Source organism: Eucyclogobius newberryi, unplaced genomic scaffold, assembly GCF_026437365.1.
Source record: "Eucyclogobius newberryi isolate DKJ021-1_F unplaced genomic scaffold, fEucNew1.0.hap1 SCAF_12, whole genome shotgun sequence".
Taxonomy (NCBI): Eukaryota; Metazoa; Chordata; class Actinopteri; order Gobiiformes; family Gobiidae; genus Eucyclogobius; species Eucyclogobius newberryi.
Window position 1 is genome coordinate 32,877,753 of NW_027315746.1, and position 18,665 is coordinate 32,896,417.

Sequence of the window (18,665 nt, forward strand, 5' to 3'; positions counted from 1 at the left end):
GACCCTAATGTGATGTCACTTCCTGTCATTTACTATAGATTTGTTTGTACTTTTCCTTGCATATAGCCGCTCGATCGGTGTAAAACTATGGTTCATATGTACAACAGATACAGACACACCAAATAAAAACCTGTAACGTGCCCTTTGAACTAGGGACTGTTGAATGTGGTGTCGATGAGTCTCGCAGGCCTGTTTGAATAGAACGGTTTGGCGTCTTGATTGTGTGTTACAAAGTTGCGTGTCTCTCATGTAACGCGCCTGAGCAGACGTTCAGCCCAGCGCTTCCGTTTTGCAGCGTATAAGGAAGAAAACTGTCTGGATGTTGCCAGAGCCCATTATTATAACACTTTCCGAGCCGGGCCACGTGACAGATGATTGAACGCTTTTCTTTCAACACTGACGATTTCAGTTTGAGTTGAGTTTGTCTTATTAAAAGCAGACTGACTTTTAACACAAAAAATAGTCACATTTCTTTCTCCATTTTGCTGGAGGTGTGATTTTTGTTAGTCTCACTATTAAATCTGCAAGTGAAAAGTAACGTTAAGGCTCAATTAATGAAAAAAAATGACAATCACAGTTATTAAAACCATAACTGTAATCACGATTATTCAAACAATTATTTGTTTTAGAGCAGGGATGTCAAATTTTACCGTTTTGATTAAATATCACGATTTAATGATTGATCACGATTATTGAGACTGTGACCAAACAACAGTGACAGTGAATTTCCCTGGGAGCGCCCCGGGTTTTTGCCTCTGTGACACAAGCGGTGTGCTTGGCCTGCCGATACCTGTCATCGGCCTTAGGAGTCCCATAAGCAGAAGAAACCTTATCCCTTACGCCATCCCGTACTTCCGGCGTCCACCACCGGGTTCGGGGGTTGCCGCCTTCCTAGATTTTTAAAGATGAATATTCATTAAAAACCTATAAAGGGTTAATTTGAAAAAGTAAAGAGTGTGTATGATACCTGGAGACAAAAAGTACTAAAAAAAAAAACTTAGATTTGACTTTCTAGTTTACCTGATTTAGAAGCTATTACATTTTATTATTATTATCTAATTAGGGTTGAATTGAAAAAAGTACAAGGTGTGCTTGATACCTAGAAATTAAACCTACTATAAAAGACTATAGAATCTATTGAAAGAATTCCTTGTTTTTTGAAGGTGAATATTCATAAACTACCTGTCCTGATAACGAGACTGTGACTGGGGCTTAGCATCGGACCTCTTCTTGACTGGAAAACATCATAATGGCCAATGTGAAACCTGTGGAAAAGAAGAAACTGTCCCCCATGTTTTAATGGAGTGTAACAGGTTTGCAGTTCAGAGGAGATCACTTTTGTCCCACTTCTTTGATCTGGGGTTTAAATCTGTGTCAGTGAAGACTTTGCTTGTCCCCTCTTTGCATCAGCAGGTGTACAGAGCGTCATAACGGACTATCACCAGTGAGAGGCAGCAGTGCTCTGTGTGGTGCGTAGTCTCCCGGAAATACATTGTTACCTACCTGGCTGGCCCCTTGAAGAGAGAGGGTGGCATTGTGGGTAGCCGGAAGTGTCTTGTTGTTTTTGGGTCTGTTTTTCGATGTTTTTTCGGCGGGCGCGTGTCTGCCACCGCTGATCCGTATGTCCTGCATTCCGTTTCATGTAACCAAATAAAATCGTGTTGCAACGAGTACAATGCCTGCTCAGCCTCTGTACCACGGTTAGGAGTTTACTGGGCAGGGGAAGTATTAATATATCCGGGGTGGAAATAAATTTGGCCACGACCCGGAAGGGACCTGCGCGCTAATGTATAGCTTACATAGAGATATCGTTCTACTGACGCGTGCAGATCTCTATTGGTGGTGCGGAGGCAAAGTGCTTCACCATGCATTAGACGGCAAGAATGAAGGTCCTTGTGCCCTAGTATCTCTCATTGTGCAGGCAGACGTGTTTCCCATGACAGCTAACGACATTTTGCAGTGGGCTGATTCTCCTGTCCGGATGGCAGAGAACCCACTGCGTCCCATGAGATCGGTAGGGAAATCCACTCCCTGGCTGAGTGAAGCTGACCCAACCTATGTCGATGCCATAGGAGTCCCACGGGGTGTGCCAGACGAGTATAAAATAAGTAATCAAGTGGCCGCAGGATTTGAATCATTCTTTTGCCCGTGGTGTACTATAAATAAAAACGTTGATAGAATTAATTACCATCCATTTTCCATTTTTTTTTTTTTTTTTTTTTTTTTTGTATGGATGGATGGATAGAATTAATTACATCCATTATAATGTTCAGAGACTGGGTAATTTTTCCCAGGAAGGATTCACTGCTGTACACGAGCAGCTAGCCGCTACCTCTCTGATGGCCTTCCAGAATCGTATAGCCTTGGACATGCTCTTGGCAGAGAAAGGCGGGATTTGCGCCATGATAGGGGAGGAGCAATGTTGTACTTTTATACCGAATAACACACGCGAAGGGGGCCGTTTGACCCAGGTTGTTGACGGATTACGCACACTAAATAGAAAGATGAAAAAGCATTCGGGGGTAGACACATCCATTTGGGATTCATGGTTGAATTATTTTGGTAAATGGATGTGATAAAATGTGAATATATGATTATATTTCTGTGATGTATTTTATCTGCATAATAGTGATATTTTATCTGCATCATTAGTCTAAGAGAATAACGGGTGTGTGACAAACTGCATTTGTGAAGGGGTCGTAAAGATGGGCCAAAGGATGTTTACCCTAGGGGGGGTGACAGCCCAGAGGAGTTTGGGTAATGTTTACCCAAGGCTTGATCTCTAGGAAAAATACCAGCTGTAAAACAAGTGCCTTGATGTGAAGCTGACCAATGAGAAATGTGACCCGCCTATTCCAGAATATCTAACAAAACCAACCAGCATGGGAAAAAACGGGGTGAGACGCAGGAGGATCACGCAGGCTGCGTACCACAGCCTGCGTGATCAGTCCAGGCGTTTTCTCCCAAGCTTGCCATACAAATGTCTCATATTTCTGTGTCGTTTCATTTTCTAAGTTGAATTGTGTTCTCGATGTGTTACGGAATAGCATCGGTGTATGTCTGATTCCATGACAATGGAAAGGGTTAATGTCGTCTGTGATACTCTCCCTCGCCGTTTTCCTGGCCATCCTGGTCTTGTGTGGCTATGGCTGCATACCCTGTATCAAGACCTTCACGGTGTCTTACCCGCCTGGTGGAACGAACGATCGGCGGCTTTGTGGCTCAGGCAGGAGGAGGTCAGTATATGTTGATATGTTGGTGCCAAAGGAAGATGCTGTCCTCCCGGAGGAAGAGGAATGTTATCTACTCTAACCTTTCCCTTTGTCTAGTGTGCTGCGCTGTGCTTTATTTTTCAGAGTTGTCTGGTGAGCCGAACAATGGGAAAGTTTTGCAGTTCTGTAGTAGACATGTTTATATTGATGCACGGTTTTCTCACCAGTGATTCTATGTGAATTATTTGATTATATATGGGTTCTGATTGTGATCTCCTTCAGATATCAACAGGGGGAATGAAGTATATTGATTATGCTACTATGTTTGTTACTTATGCTCATGTATCGCTTCATTCTTCTGCCCAGTCCAGATGAAGGGAGATCGGAGGGTCGGAAAAGAGTCGTGAGAGAGCAGAATAATCCTAAAGTAATCCTTCAATTTAAAACTGAGAGTGAGTTAGGAAAAATTGGAATCTTGGCGCTGTCAAGGGAGATAAAGAAGATATTGGGGGATGTAGCATTTGCCAGTGTCGAGAGATGGTAATCTACTGATTTTGTGTGATTCGGAGGCGCAGAAAAACTCAGCAATGCAGATTAGTAGCATTGGAAAGATGGCTGTAAGTGAGTTTAAGGTTGTTGGAGAAAGGAAAGGAGCACGTGGAGTAGTCACAGGAATCCCCCTGGATGAAGATCTGGATAAGTTTAAAAACAGTTTGGGTGCAGGGGTGGATTCTGTTAAGAGATTGATGAGATGGAGTGATGGCCAAAGAATTCAGAGCATGTCGGTTTTATTGGAATTTAAAGATGTGCTTCCTGAGAGAGTGAAGGTCGGCTGTTTGAGTTTCCTGGTAAGAGAATATGTCCCTCCTCCACTCCGGTGCTACAAGTGTCAGCTTTATGGCCACATAGCAGCGGTGTAAAGAGGGAAGCAGAAATGTTTAAAATGTGGAGGTGAACATAAGATTGAAGAATGTGAGGAAAATGCTCAGATTAAGTGCTGTAATTGTGGGGGACAGCACACTGCGACGTTTGGTGGATGTGAGGTAAGAAAGAAAGCTGTACAAATTGAAAAGGTAAAAATGTTAAATAACATCTCGTATGCAGAAGCTGCAACGAAGGTCCAAATACAGAAACGAGGAAACACTGCTGACACCAGTGTTGTTCCAAAAAGAGGAGGAACAAGTATAGTACTTGCTGTTGATGACTTGGTAGTATTTTTGTCTTGTCCAGACAAAGCTAAGATGATAGTAGAGGGGGCGGAGAAACTCCTGGGTGCTAAAGGTATCTCTTGGGAGCTAATGAACAAAAGGTTAGAGGGGAACAGTAAGGCAGGAGGAGAAACAAGTGAGAATACCTGATTATACTGCAGTGGAATGCCAGGAGTCTCATTGCAAATGGACAGGAATTTAAAGGATATGTACAAGATAGTAAGGTGAAACCGGATGTCATTTGTGTTCAAGAAACCTGGCTAAAGCCAACATTAGATTTTGTTATTAGAGGGTACGAGTGTGTTCGAAGGGATAGGCAAGGAGGAAATGGTGGAGGATGTGCAATATTTATCAGGAATGGGATCAGTATAGAGTTTTAAGTAAAGGGAAAGAATTAGAATTCATTGTGATAGAAGTGTGGGGGAGAGTTCTTCTATTAAGAGTGCTTTTTAAACTTCCTATAAGTTATCTATCCTTTTCCTCTGAATCTACCTGCGTTGCAACAAAAAAATTTCCCCATGTGTGGACAAAAAAGGAATATCTTATCTCATCTTAAGCGTTTAACACTGGAGGGTCTGCAGGATTTTATGGTTCATCTTGAGGGCAAATCTACATGTTGTGGTCATTTTAATGCTCATAGTACGTTGTGGGCATAATGATGAGAATGGGTTGGTGATAGAGGATTTAATGGATATGAAGGGTCTTGTATGTTTGAATGACGGGAGTGGAACTAGATTTAATGCAAGGAATGGAACAAAATCAGCCCATCATATTGCTGGGATGAGCACCTGGGTCGTTGATAAGGAGTGATCACTACCCAATAAAAACAGATAAGTTTTAATTATGAGAGTGCACGGAAGGAATAAGTAGGTGGTGTTTTAAAGGAATAGACTGGAATAAATTCAGGGTCATTTGTGAAAATGAAATGGAGAAAGCACAGTTTGGGCTCTGGAACCCATCTCCTCGAGAGGGGCTGGACGCTCCACTTCTCTGGTGTTGCCCGCGGGGAGAGGCGGCGGGCTGGTGTGGGCTTGCTGATAGCCCCTCAGCTCAGCCGCCACGTGTTGGAGTTTACCCCGGTGAACGAGAGGGTCGCGTCCCTCCGCCTTCGGGTGGGGGACAGGTCTCTCACTGTTGTGGCGGCCTACGGGCCGAACAGCAGTGCAGAGTACCCGGCCTTCTTGGAGTCCTTGGGAGGGGTACTGGACAGTGCACCGACCGGGGACTCCGTTGTTCTACTGGGGGACTTCAACGCCCACGTGGGCAATGACAGTGACACCTGGAGAGGGGTGATCGGGAAGAACGGCTTCCCCGATCTGAACCCGAGCGGTGTTCAGTTATTGGACTTCTGTGCTATCCACGGATTGTCCATAACGAACACCATGTTCAAGCACAAGGGTGTCCATCAGTGCACATGGCACCAGGACACCCTAGGCCGGAGGTCAATGATCGACTTTGTTGTCGTGTCATCAGACCTCCGGCCGCGTGTCTTGGACACTCGGGTGAAGAGAGGGGCAGAGTTGTCAACCGATCACCACCTGGTGGTGAGTTGGATCCGCTGGCGGAGGAGGAAGCCGGACAGACTTGGCAGACCCAAGCGCATTGTGAGGGTCTGTTGGGAACGTCTAGTGGAGCCCTCTGTCAGTAGGGTATTCAACTCGCACCTCCGGGAGAGCTTCTCCCATGTCCCGGGGGAGGCTGGGGACATTGAGTCCGAGTGGACCATGTTCTCCGCCTCCATTGTTGATGCGGCTACTCGGGGCTGTGGTCGCAAGGTCTCCGGTGCCTGTCGTGGCGGCAACCCCCGAACCCGGTGGTGGACACCGGAAGTAAGGGATGCCGTCAGACTGAAGAAGGAGGCCTATCAGGCCACTCTAGCTTGTAGGTCTCCGGAGGTCATCGACGGGTACCGGCAGGCCAAGCGAGCCGCGGCCCGTGCTGTCGCAGAGGCAAAAACCCGGGCCTGGGAGGAGTTCGGGGAGGCCATGGAGGAGGACTATCGGTCGGCACCAAAGAAATTCTGGCAAACCGTCCGGCGCCTCAGGAGGGGGAAGCAGTGTCTCACCAACACCGTTTACGGTGCGGGTGGAGACCTGCTGACCTCGACTGGGGATGTCGTCGGACGGTGGAAGGAATACTTTGAGGATCTCCTTAATCCCTCAGTCACGTCTTCCGAAGAGGAAGTAGAGACCGGGGACTCGGAGGCTGGCTCATCCATCAGCCAAGCTGAAGTCACTGAGGTTGTTCGCAAACTCCTCGGTGGCAGGGCTCCGGGGGTGGATGAAATCCGCCCTGAGTACCTAAAGTATCTGGATGTTGTAGGACTGTCTTGGTTGACACGTCTCTACAACATCGCGTGGCGTTCGGGGACCGTGCCTCTGGACTGGCAGACCGGGGTGGTGGTCCCTCTGTTCAAGAAGGGGGACCGGAGGGTGTGTTCCAACTACAGAGGGATCACACTCCTCAGCCTCCCGGGTAAGGTCTATTCCAAGGTACTGGAGAGGAGAATCCGACCGATAGTCGAACCTCGGATTCAGGAGGAGCAGAGTGGTTTTCGTCCCGGTCGTGGAACACTGGACCAGCTCTATACCCTCCATCGGGTGCTCGAGGGTTCATGGGAGTTTGCCCAACCAGTCCACATGTGCTTTGTGGATCTGGAGAAGGCTTTCGACCGTGTCCCTCGGGGTGTCCTTTGGGGGGTGCTCCGGGAGTACGGGGTCCGGGGCCCTTTGCTCAGGGCTGTCCGGTCCCTGTATGACCGGAGCAGGAGCTGTGTTCGCATTGCCGGCAGTAAGTCAGACCTGTTCCCAGTGCATGTTGGACTCCTCCAGGGCTGCCCTTTGTCACCGGTTCTGTTCATAATTTTTATGGACAGAATTTCTAGGCGCAGTCAGGGGTCGGAGGGTGTCCGGTTTGGGGACCACAGGATTTCATCTCTGCTGTTTGCAGACGATGTTGTCCTGATGGCTCCATCAAACCCGGACCTGCAACATGCACTGGGACGGTTTGCAGCCGAGTGTGAAGCGGCTGGGATGAGAATCAGCACCTCTAAATCCGAGGCCATGGTTCTCGACCGGAAAAAGGTGGCTTGCCCTCTTCAGGTGGGTGGGGTGTCCTTGCCCCAAATGGAGGAGTTCAAGTATCTCGGGGTCTTGTTCACGAGTGAGGGAAGGATGGAGCGTGAGATCGACAGGCGGATCGGTGCAGCGGCTGCAGTGATGCAGTCGCTGCATCGGACCGTTGTGGTGAAGAGGGAGCTGAGCCGAAAGGCAAAGCTCTCGATTTACCGGTCGGTCTACGTTCCTACCCTCACCTATGGTCATGAGCTTTGGGTAGTGACCGAAAGAACAAGATCGCGGATACAAGCGGTCGAAATGAGTTTCCTCCGCCGTGTGGCTGGACGCTCCCTTAGAGATAAGGTGAGGAGCTCGGCCACACGGGGGGAGCTCGGAGTAGAGCCGCTGCTCCTCCACGTCGAGAGGAGCCAGCTGAGGTGGCTCGGGCATCTGTTCCGGATGCCTCCTGGGCGCCTCCCTCGGGAGGTGTTTCAGGCATGTCCCACCGGGAAGAGGCCCCGGGGAAGACCCAGGACACGCTGGAGAGACTATGTCTCTCGGCTGGCCTGGGAACGCCTCGGGATCCCCCCGGAGGAGTTAGAGGAAGTGTCTGGGGAGAAGGAAGTCTGGGAGTCCCTGCTCAGACTGCTGCCCCCGCGACCCGGCCCCGGATAAAGCGGTAGAAGATGGATGGATGGATGGAAATGGAGAAAGTAAATGTGGATGTAAACTTCTTTGTGTCTTGCGATTGTGAGAGCAGCAAAGCAGACAATAAGGAAGAGCAAAGGTAAGCAAAACCGAAAGATTGTCCCTTGGTGGTCTGAAGAATGCACAAATGCCATTCGAGCGAGGAATAAAGCATTTAAAGTATTGAAAAGAAATTATTGTTTTCAAAATTATATTGATTATAAAAAGAAAATGGCAATGGTAAAAAGAACGGTAAAAGGAGAAAGAGTATTGGAGAGGTTACTGTGACACGCTTGGTAGACAATCATCGGTAGGTCAGGTTTGGGGAACAATTAAAAGAATGGCTGGTATTAATACAAGTTTTAGTTACCCAGTGATGAAAAATGGAGAAGAAGTAGTTCTAGATAATGCAAATAAAGCTGAGTTGTTAGCTAGGCAATATGTAAAAGTTAATAGTCGGGAAAATCTGAGTGTAGAGGAAAAGAGAGCAAGAAGAAAGATTGTGGGAAATAACACCAATAGATTAGATGATATCAGTGACTATGATAGTGCAATTAATGTTGAATTTACAATGAAGGAACTCAATGACGCTTTAAATAAGTATGAAAAGATGAAGTTATTGTATGTTGAAGAACCTCAGTGGAAAAAGTAAAGCCTTAATTTTACAGTTGTATAATAAAGTGTGGATGGAGAATTCCTACCAGACCAGTAGAAGGAGGCAGTAATAGTACCAAATTGTAAACCAGGTAAGGATCCCAGCTTGGCAGTGAGCTATAGACCTAGAGCCTTGACATCGCATGTAGGGAAACTAATGGAAAAAATGATCAATGAAAGACTATGCTATATTTTGGAAAAAAATGAAATGATTAAAAGCCACCAGTCTGGATTTAGGAAAGGCAGGAGTACAATAGACCCAGCAGTTATTTTGGAGCATGAAATTAGAAAAGCCCAAGTGAATAAGGAGTGTGTTGTTGCAGTATTTTTTGACATTGAAAAAGCTGATGATATGATGTGGAGGGAGGGGCTAATTATAAGGTTGCATCAGATGGGAATAAGAGGCAAGATGTTAGGATGGGTTAGGAATTTTTTGGTAGGAATATTTCAGTGCGTGTGGGGAAAGATTTTAGCTCAAAGTATGACATCAAAAATGGTACGCCACAGGGGAGTGTAGTGGGCCCGGTGCTGTTTTCTATTATGAATAATGAAATATTTTGTAATGTGGAAGGCCCTATAGGGGTCTCTCTTTTTGCAGATGATGGAGTAATGTGGAAGAGAGGTAGAAATATTGAATATACTGGGGGGAAATTGCAACAAGCCAAACATAAAGTGGAAACATGGACAATTAAGTGGGGATTTAGATTTTCTGTAAATAAGACAAAAACAATGTTTTTTACGAGTGTGAGTTTAAGTATTTGGGGTTGTGGTTTGACACTATATTGACATGGGGAGTGCATATAAGTAAAACAGTAGAGAAGTGTAAAAAAGTGGTAAACATTATGAGGTGCTTGAGAGGACGGGAGTGGGGACGGGAGTGGGGAGCTAGCCGGAAATGCCTGAAGGTAATATATATGGCTCTGATCAGATCATCGATTGACTATGGGTGTATTGTATATTGCTCAGCTTCAAGGAGTAATCTAAAAAAAATAGATATAGTTCAGAACCAAGCTTTAAGAGTGTGTTGTGGGGCGATGAGGTCAACTCCAGTAGATGCACTCCAAGTTGAAAAGGGGGAGATGCCTCTAGATAGCAGAAGAGAGCAGATGATTCTAACATATTGGGTTAATTTACAAGGACATAGTGTAAGCCACCCAGGACTAAATGTACTAAAACCATGTCAGGAAAAAGAAAAAGCACAGTTCACCAGCTTTGGGTGGATAGGAGAGAGTGAAGCTCAAATAAATAGGAATTAACCAGCTGAACGTGAGCCCGACAGTTCCAAACTCTAATGTCCCTCCATGGTTTCTGAAAGAGCCTGGGGTAGATCTGAGTTTGTTGAGAAGAAAGAAATGTAGTAGTGTTAATGTGAACGGGTACATAAATAGAGAGTATTCAGAAAATCTAGTAATTTACACTGATGCATCAAAGTTAACTAGTGGTAAGGTTGGAGTAGCTTTTGTCATCCATGATATAGACATTGTTGTAAAAAAAAGAGTAAGTGATTACATAGCTGTGTAAACAGCAGAACTGTTGGCTGTGCTTTTGGCACTAAACTGGAGGAGGAAAATGGGCAAGAGAAAAATCTAGTTGCATCAGATTCAAGTAGAGCAATAACAAGTATTAAACATTTGAGCTCGGAAACCAGACAAGACGTAATCTGTGAAATAGGACAAGTGCTAGAAAGAATAAACAGACAAGGGAAACAAGTAACCCTTTTGTGGGTCCCAGCTCACATAGGGGTGGAAGGGAACGAGCTGGCACATAAATATGCAAAAGGAGGAGCTACAAAAGCAGAGGTGGACATCCCCATTTTGCATTGTAAAACAGAAATCAAAACCACAATTATGGAAGAAGTTAGGAAACGATGGCAGAGGAGATGGGTTGCTTGCTCCTCCCCCTGCACAGCTGGACAATGCCCTGCACCCGTCCCTCTTCACACCTCTGCTCCAGCTCATCAGCTCCCCACTTCGCCTGGACTCACCCATCCCCCCAGCACACAGTCCCCCTGCCAACCACTGACTCTCTCAACAGCACAGGTGAGGAGAGAGCTGAAGAGGATTAAAGTGAGGAGGGCAGCAGGACCTGACGGCATCAGCCCCAGGCTCCTTAAGTCCTGCGCAGATGAACTGTGTGGAGTTATGGAGCATGTCTTCAACATGAGCCTGAAGCTCAGGGTGGTACCACAGGTCTGAAGACCTCCTGTCTGGTACCTGTGCCCAAGACACCGCGCGCCAAACACCTCAACAGCTTCAGGCCGGTGGCTCTCACGTCCCACCTGATGAAGACACTGGAGCGGCTGGTCCTGGACCACCTCCGCTCCACCGTGAGCCCAGCCATGGACCCGCTGCAGTTTGCATACCGGCATCGGAGTGGAGGACGCCGTCATCTCCCTGCTGCACCGCTCTCTCTCTCACCTGGAGAAACCTGGCAGCTCTGTGAGGATCCTGTTCTTTGATCTCTCCAGCTCCTTCAACGCCATCCAGCCGCTGCTCCTGAGGGACAAGCTTGATCCTGGACTACCTCACAGAGGCACTGTCATTTTGCCTTTTTTCTTCACCCTCTACACTGCAGACCTCAGACACGACACGGACAGCTGTGTCCTGCAGAAGTTCTCTGACCACTCTGCCATCATCGGACTAATCACAGACGACGATGATGCAGGGGACTGGACTGGTACAGGACTTTGTGGACTGGTGTCAGCGGAACCACCTCCTCATCAACGCGGGGAAGACCAAGGAGATGGTGGTGGACTTCCACAGAGGCCACCCCACTGCCCCCTCACCAGTGAACATCCAGGGACGGGACATTGAGAGAGTGACTCATACAAGGACCTGGGTGTTCATCTGAACCACAAACTGAACTGGACTCATAACACAGACGCACTGTACAGGAAGAGCCAGAGTCGGCTCTACCTCATGAGACTCAGGTCTTTTGGAGTGACAGGGCCACTCCTGAAAACCTTCTCTGACTCTGTGGTGGCATCAGCTCCTGTAGGTGTGGCCTGCTGGAGCAGCAGCATCACAGAGAGGGAGAGGAAGAGACTGGACAAAGTCTTTAAGAAGTCCCGCTCCGTCCTGGGCTGTGCTCTGGACTCGGTGCAGGAGGTGGGGGACAGAAGGGTCCTGACTAGATTCACATCTATGCTGGACCATGAGTGTCGCCCCCTGCAGGACACTCTGTCCGCTCTGGAGAGCAGCTTCAGAGAGACTGATCCAACCTCGCTGTGTGAGGGAGAGGTTTCACAGGTCTTTCCTTCCTGCTGCTGTCAGACTGTATAACAAACACTGCTAGCCCTGAACAAGTGCAATACTGATTTAACCATGTGCAATACTGTCATATTCATGTGCAATTACTGTCATACTCACACGCAATTAATTTCATTCATGTGCATACAACTGATGTAAATAAGAGTGTTTACTTTACCATTATTATTAGTATTATTTGTCTTATGCCTGCTACTTTTATTTCTATTATTATTATTATTATTATTATTATTTTATCTTTATTTGTATTTTTCTGCCCTCCATTCCCTATTAAGATATGAGAGGACCTGTTTACAAGGTTTTGTTAATAAGAGTTTTTGTTTATAAGAGTTCTTCTATTAAGAGTGTTTTTTTTAACTTCCTATAAGTTATCTGTCCTTTCCCCCTGTATCTACTGTGTTGTAACACCCACATTTCCCCATGTGTGGACATTAAAGGCATATCTTATCTTATCTTGCCTCAAAGGCCGGTTTTTCTATATTATACAAACGAGAGCAGAGGGGAGAACAAGAGAGTGGAGCAGTAAGAGCCGCAGAGAGGAGGACGTTCTGACGTGTCTGAGGTTGGGACACACAGGGCTGAATGACACCCTCAGAATAATAGGGAAACATTGAACAGGGGAGTGCGAGCGCTGCAGAGTCCAAGAGACAGTGGAGCATGTCATTATTCATTGCCCGAAATATCAACAGCAAAGACAAATTGTGAGAGAGAGTATGTGAACATGGGATTAGATTTAGTATCAAGGAATGATTGCTGAACATCTCACAAGAGGTTATAGTAAAGGTACTCCTTATGTACCTTAAGTCAACAGGATCAATGGGGAGGATTTAAGGACTGTTGGGGCCTTCCCAACCCACACTCCATACCGGCCGGTGGCGGTAATGGTGGTGGCACCTTTAGTTGCGTGCCAACTGCTGATAAACAATACTAGAAGAAGAAGAAGAAGAAGAAGAAGAAGAAGAAGAAGAAGAAGTACTTCCGTGAGTTAGGCGTGTATGATCTAGTGCCTGCCATGCTGCTGGACTCGCTGCTTAAACCCGCGACCTACAACGACTCCAACTCAACATAGCCGAAGGTAAGTGAAGAATGACATTATATTTGTAAAGGAATGTGTTTCCTTCACTTATATCCGGCGTTTAGGCCATAGTTTTAACTTGTTTGTGACGTTAGCTAGTCGGCTAACGCTAGTCGGCTAACGCTAGTCGGCTAACGCTAGTCGTCTAACGCTACAAACGTAAAACAACAACACTAATGAAGTGAACTCTTTTTATCGGTTCGGCTGGATGTGAAGTGAATTACTGAGAGTGTGTTTCTACTATTATTTTACATGTTTATTGCTTTTTATGAAAGATATACACGTTTTTACCGTTGTCCCAGCAACAATACATAGCTTCACGCTGACGTCGTCATCCGGGTCACTTGACCTAGTAACGGGGGCATTCAGTTTGCGAGGGGCAAACAACACCATAACTACCGCGTGTCACGTGGTTACGCAGAGCATTTGGAGCATCAGTGATTTGAACATCCCAAAACTGAGCAACTTTTTGAGATTGATCAGAATGACAGTTAGCTTACTCGGTATCAAGGTTTTGTGAGGGGGCAGTGACCCGGATGTTGTGACGTCATCTGAAGCTATGTATCGTCTCAGTAGAAGTGCATGTGACACACTGAATGGACAGTCCACTCTCGATGCACTTGGACAGATCCTTCTTCTTCAAAGACAGAGAAGTCTCCTCGGGGGTCTTTCGTGTTCCTGTAAATGAATAAATCTTGTAAATGATTCATCAACTTAACTGCATTGATGACATCAGTAATAAGCCCTCACTTCCTCTGTTGTGCTGCAGTCTTTGTTTAGTGCAACGCGTACATCCATGGATTTGCTCTTCCATGACAGATGTAACCTAAAGCATTGTTTATTATTTTCTGATCGGATGTTGCATCCCGATCAGTGATCGGATATACATTTTACTCTTACTAGTTTGATCAGCGTTATACATTTCAAGCTTATTATTAGTCTCTCTCCTCCGTATAACACATGAATGGATCATGACATTTTACTGCCCACACTTTACGGCAGTTAACTTGCATCATGGATCAATCATCCGCATGTCCAGGGAATTTCGCGGACACCACACAGCAGAGAGCATCTTAACAGATTAAGGAAAAAATGCTCAATAACTGGGGCATCGACAAGCAACGGGTCGGTGTAATTTTGCGTGACAAGCGCTGCTAATATGAAGAAAGCTATGTGTGAGACGGGAGTGCGGAGTGTGCGCTGCGTCGCACATTCTGGCCATCTCTGCGTACAGAACTTGCTTTCCCAACACGGCGTGATAGACACCGTGGCTACTGCGAGGATGAGTGTAGGTCGCTTCAAACACTGGCCCCTGGCCTACTCTCGACTCGACAACAGATGGATTTCATCAAGAAAAACATACGTTTTATTATTTAAGCCCAAGAGTATTAAGAGTGCAGTTCTGAAAAGCACATTATGGCCTTACTTTATGACACTGTTGCAATTTTAATACACTTTGTTTATTTGTTTACATGCTTCTGGGGATTTTAAGTTGAGCTGCTTTTTTATTTAATTCAAATTCTGCACTATTGTTTCTTATTCAAGCTAGCTCAAAAAAGGTGCACTGTTAAAGTGTTAAAAAATAAAATAAAAACTGCGACAACCTGCATTTGTGCATTTAAAAAAAAATGTTACTGTACTAGGGAAAGAAATCCCGCACACTGTCTTACCTTCGAATAAAAATGTATTGGTAAAGAGGCAACGTTTCGGCAACTGGGCCTTCGTCAGGCAAATGGGTAACTGAGGATGGGACAGAGGTTTAAATAGGAGTGGCCTAAAAAATAGGAGTGGCCAATCACAGATGTTAAAGGTCCCATAACATGCAAAATCGACTTTTCAGAGCTTTTAACCTTCTTACATTGCTATTTGTGCTTCATATTTGTCCAGAGTGTTTTTTTGATTGATTCCCGCAGTGTTTAGCTTTAGTACAGACTATCTCCTTTCCACAAATCTCCAAACTGACGGGCGGTGGGGCAAGACCGCGTCATAAGGGCAAGCACGCGTCATTAGCCCCCCTCACCCCCCGCCTACCAATACATTTTTATTTGCAAGTAAGACAGTGCGCAGGATTTCTATTATTATTATTATTTTATATATATATATATATATATATATATATATATATATATATATATATATATATATATATATATATATATATATATATATATATATATATATATATATATATATATATATATATATATATATATATATATATATATATATATATAATTCCACAAATGTTCCCAATCATTGTGTTCACACGTGCTATCACAGGCAACACAACACCGCTCTGTGACGAGTTCTTGCTGGTTTGCTCACGGCAACAAACCACACTTTTTTGTCGCTGCTCTGAACAGCTGCAAGTTCCCCGAGTTGATCTGGCGCTGTACTCACACCACGTTTGTGAAATATGTTTGCTCATGTAATGGTTATATGATTAAATCCCACGGGCGCATACATGGATGCGCCCGTGGGTAAAACAAAACTAATCAAATGTGTGGTGATTTTCATAGCTTACGATGCCCACAAATGTTTTTTTCCCAGCAGCTTTTGAGTTTGCTCTCACAATTTGACATTCTCGAAACATACGGCCAGTAAATATGCAATAAAATGTTTAAGGTCTGGTTTTCATTATTTTGAAATCCAGGTCGAGTTACCGGAAACACACATTTTTTTCTTCTTATGAAGTTCTCTCAGGTGTGAACTGTTGCCCAGTCAAGTGACCCAAACTGCCATTTTAGAGCCAATTACCTTCCCAGGAATGTTGTGTAGAAGCATTGCGACTCCTGCTGACCAATTTGTTCCATAACTAAAATATGTTTTGTCTCCCCAACATTTTTCATCAGTGTTTTTGGTGTGTGTCTCTTGAAGAAGAAAACGATGTGCTTTGGTTTTAGTCGAGTCTCTCAAACCCCGAGCATTGAGAGACGCCTGCCGTGTGGGGCGGGCTGCGGCCTCATGAGTTTGAGTCCGGCTTTCACCTGTTTGCTGCATGTCGTTCCCCAGTCTCATTCCCATTTCCCACTGCACTGTCCTGTCAAAGCCTACAGTCCAAAAAAAACTCTGGAAAAAAAAGTACTCAGAATGTGAAATACAAAGGATCAAACATGACTCTCCCACTTTACCCTCATTCACACAAACACATTTAATTGTTAAATTAAATCAATGTGTTACATTCATTAAATGTTGAATGTAAACATGTTTGAATGACAGAGCTCTGGCTAGACTTGTTTGATGCTGTCGGTCCTCACCCTAAGCCAGAGCCTGTTATACTGTCCACATTCTTATAGAAACAGTAAAGTTCTGTTCGTTTCATAACTCACTGAAGCTTGTGAAAATGACTTATTTTTTTCCATGACAACACCACTCTCAATGGTGATAAGGAATTGACAAAAGTATAAGTTATTTATTTAACCCTATTATTACTTAACATCTTCTTTTTCTGTGTTCATGGCAGATCTAAAAGTCCATCAGAAGAATGGGGTTCACCTGTGACCAGTGTGGAAAGACATGGAGCTGTTCTTCTGCGCTCAAGAAACACTACAGAACTCACACAGGAGAAAAACCATACGAGTGTGACCAGTGTGGAAACAGTTTTCCTACAGCAAGAGCTCTCAAAATACACACTAGTATCCACACTGGAGAGAAATCTTACAACTGTGATGTTTGTGAGACGGCATTTTGCCGGTCAAGCAGCTTAATATCACACATGAAAGTCCACACTGGAGAGGAACCTTACAGCTGTTATGTTTGTGAGAAGACATTTTCAAGCTCAAGCTACTTAAAAAAACACATGAGAATCCACACTGGAGAGAAACCTTACAGCTGTGATGTTTGTCAGAAGACATTTTCAAGCTCAAGCTACTTAAAAAAACACATGAGATTCCACACTGGAGAGAAACCTTACAGCTGTGATGTTTGTCAGAAGACATTTTCAAGCTCAAGCAACTTAACATCACACATGAGAGTCCACACTGGAGAAAAACCTTACAGCTGTGATGTTTGTGAGACGGCATTTTCATACTTGTGCAGCTTAATAAAACACATGAGAGTCCACACTGGAGATAAACCTTACAGCTGTGATGTTTGTGAGAAGGCATTTTCATGCTCAAGCCACTTAACATCACACATGAGAGTCCACACTGGAGAAAAACCTTACAGTTGTGATGTTTGTGAGACGGCATTTTCCCAGTCAAGCAGCTTAACATCACACATGAGAATCCACACTGGAGAGAAACCTTACAGTTGTGATGTTTGTCAGAAGACATTTTCATGCTCAAGCAGCTTAACATCACACATGAGAATCCACACTGGAGAGAAACCTTACAGTTGTGATGTTTGTGAGACGGCATTTTCATGCTCAAGCAGCTTAACATCACACATGAGAATCCACACTGGAGAGAAATCTTACAGCTGTGATGTTTGTCAGAAGACATTTTCAAGCTCAAGCAGCTTAATAAAACACATGAGAGTCCACACTGGAGAGAAACCTTACAGCTGTGATGTTTGTCAGAAGACATTTTCAAGCTCAAGCAGCTTAATAAAACACATGAGAGTCCACACTGGAGATAAACCTTACAGCTGTGATTTTTGTGAGAAGGCATTTTCAAGCTCAAGTCACTTAACATCACACATGAGAGTCCACACTGGAGAAAAACCTTACAGCTGTGATGTTTGTGAGAAGGCATTTTCAAGCTCAAGCTGCTTAAAAAAACACATGAGAGTCCACACTGGAGAGAAACCTTTTAAGTGTGACCAGTGTGAAAAGGCTTTTAGAACATCACCTGAGCTCTCGAATCACTACACAACCCACACAGGAATAACACTAAATGAGTGTGACCAGTGTGGAAACAGTTTTTCTACAGCAAGCGCTCTCAAAAGTCACACCAGAATCCACACTGGAGAGAAACCTTACAGCTGTGATGTTTGTGAGACGGCATTTTCCCAGTCAAGCAGCTTAATAACACACATGAGAATCCACACTGGAGAAAAACCTTACAGCTGTGATGTTTGTGAGAAGGCATTTTCAAGCTCAAGCAACTTAACATCACACATGAGAATCCACACTGGAGAGAAACCTTACAGCTGTGATGTTTGTCAGAAGGCATTTTTCCAGTCAGGCAACTTAACATCACACATGAGAGTCCACACTGGAGAGAAACCTTACAGCTGTGATGTTTGTCAGAAGACATTTTTCCACCCAGGCAGCTTAATAAAACACATGAGAGTCCACACTGTTGAAAAGCCTTAGCGGCTAAGGCTTTTATCAGATGCATGTGTTTTCATATCAAACGCTTGCTAATGTTCATGTTTTACCATAAATGAACTCATCATCTGGACACTGTTTTTTTTTTCCCAACTCCTTCAAGAGTCATTCTCAATATGTGGATGTAGTCTGAGAATGCAAATATTTACTCTACTCTATGAAGGGTGTTTACAATTTCACTTGAGATTACTCTCCTTTGTATCCTAACTGTAAAGGGCTATCAAAACCCTTTTGT

At 44.8% G+C, this 18,665-nt stretch overlaps 1 protein-coding gene across 1 annotated transcript; it reads left to right on the forward strand.

The window, feature by feature from the left end:
• Positions 1-16,580: 16,580 nt before the first annotated feature.
• On the forward strand, positions 16,581-18,451 carry LOC140356744 (uncharacterized). Its single transcript, XM_072441933.1, has one exon. It carries the CDS (start codon positions 16,643-16,645, stop codon positions 18,413-18,415), a length of 1,773 nt encoding a protein of 590 aa, XP_072298034.1. The 5' UTR covers positions 16,581-16,642; the 3' UTR covers positions 18,416-18,451.
• Positions 18,452-18,665: the final 214 nt, after the last annotated feature.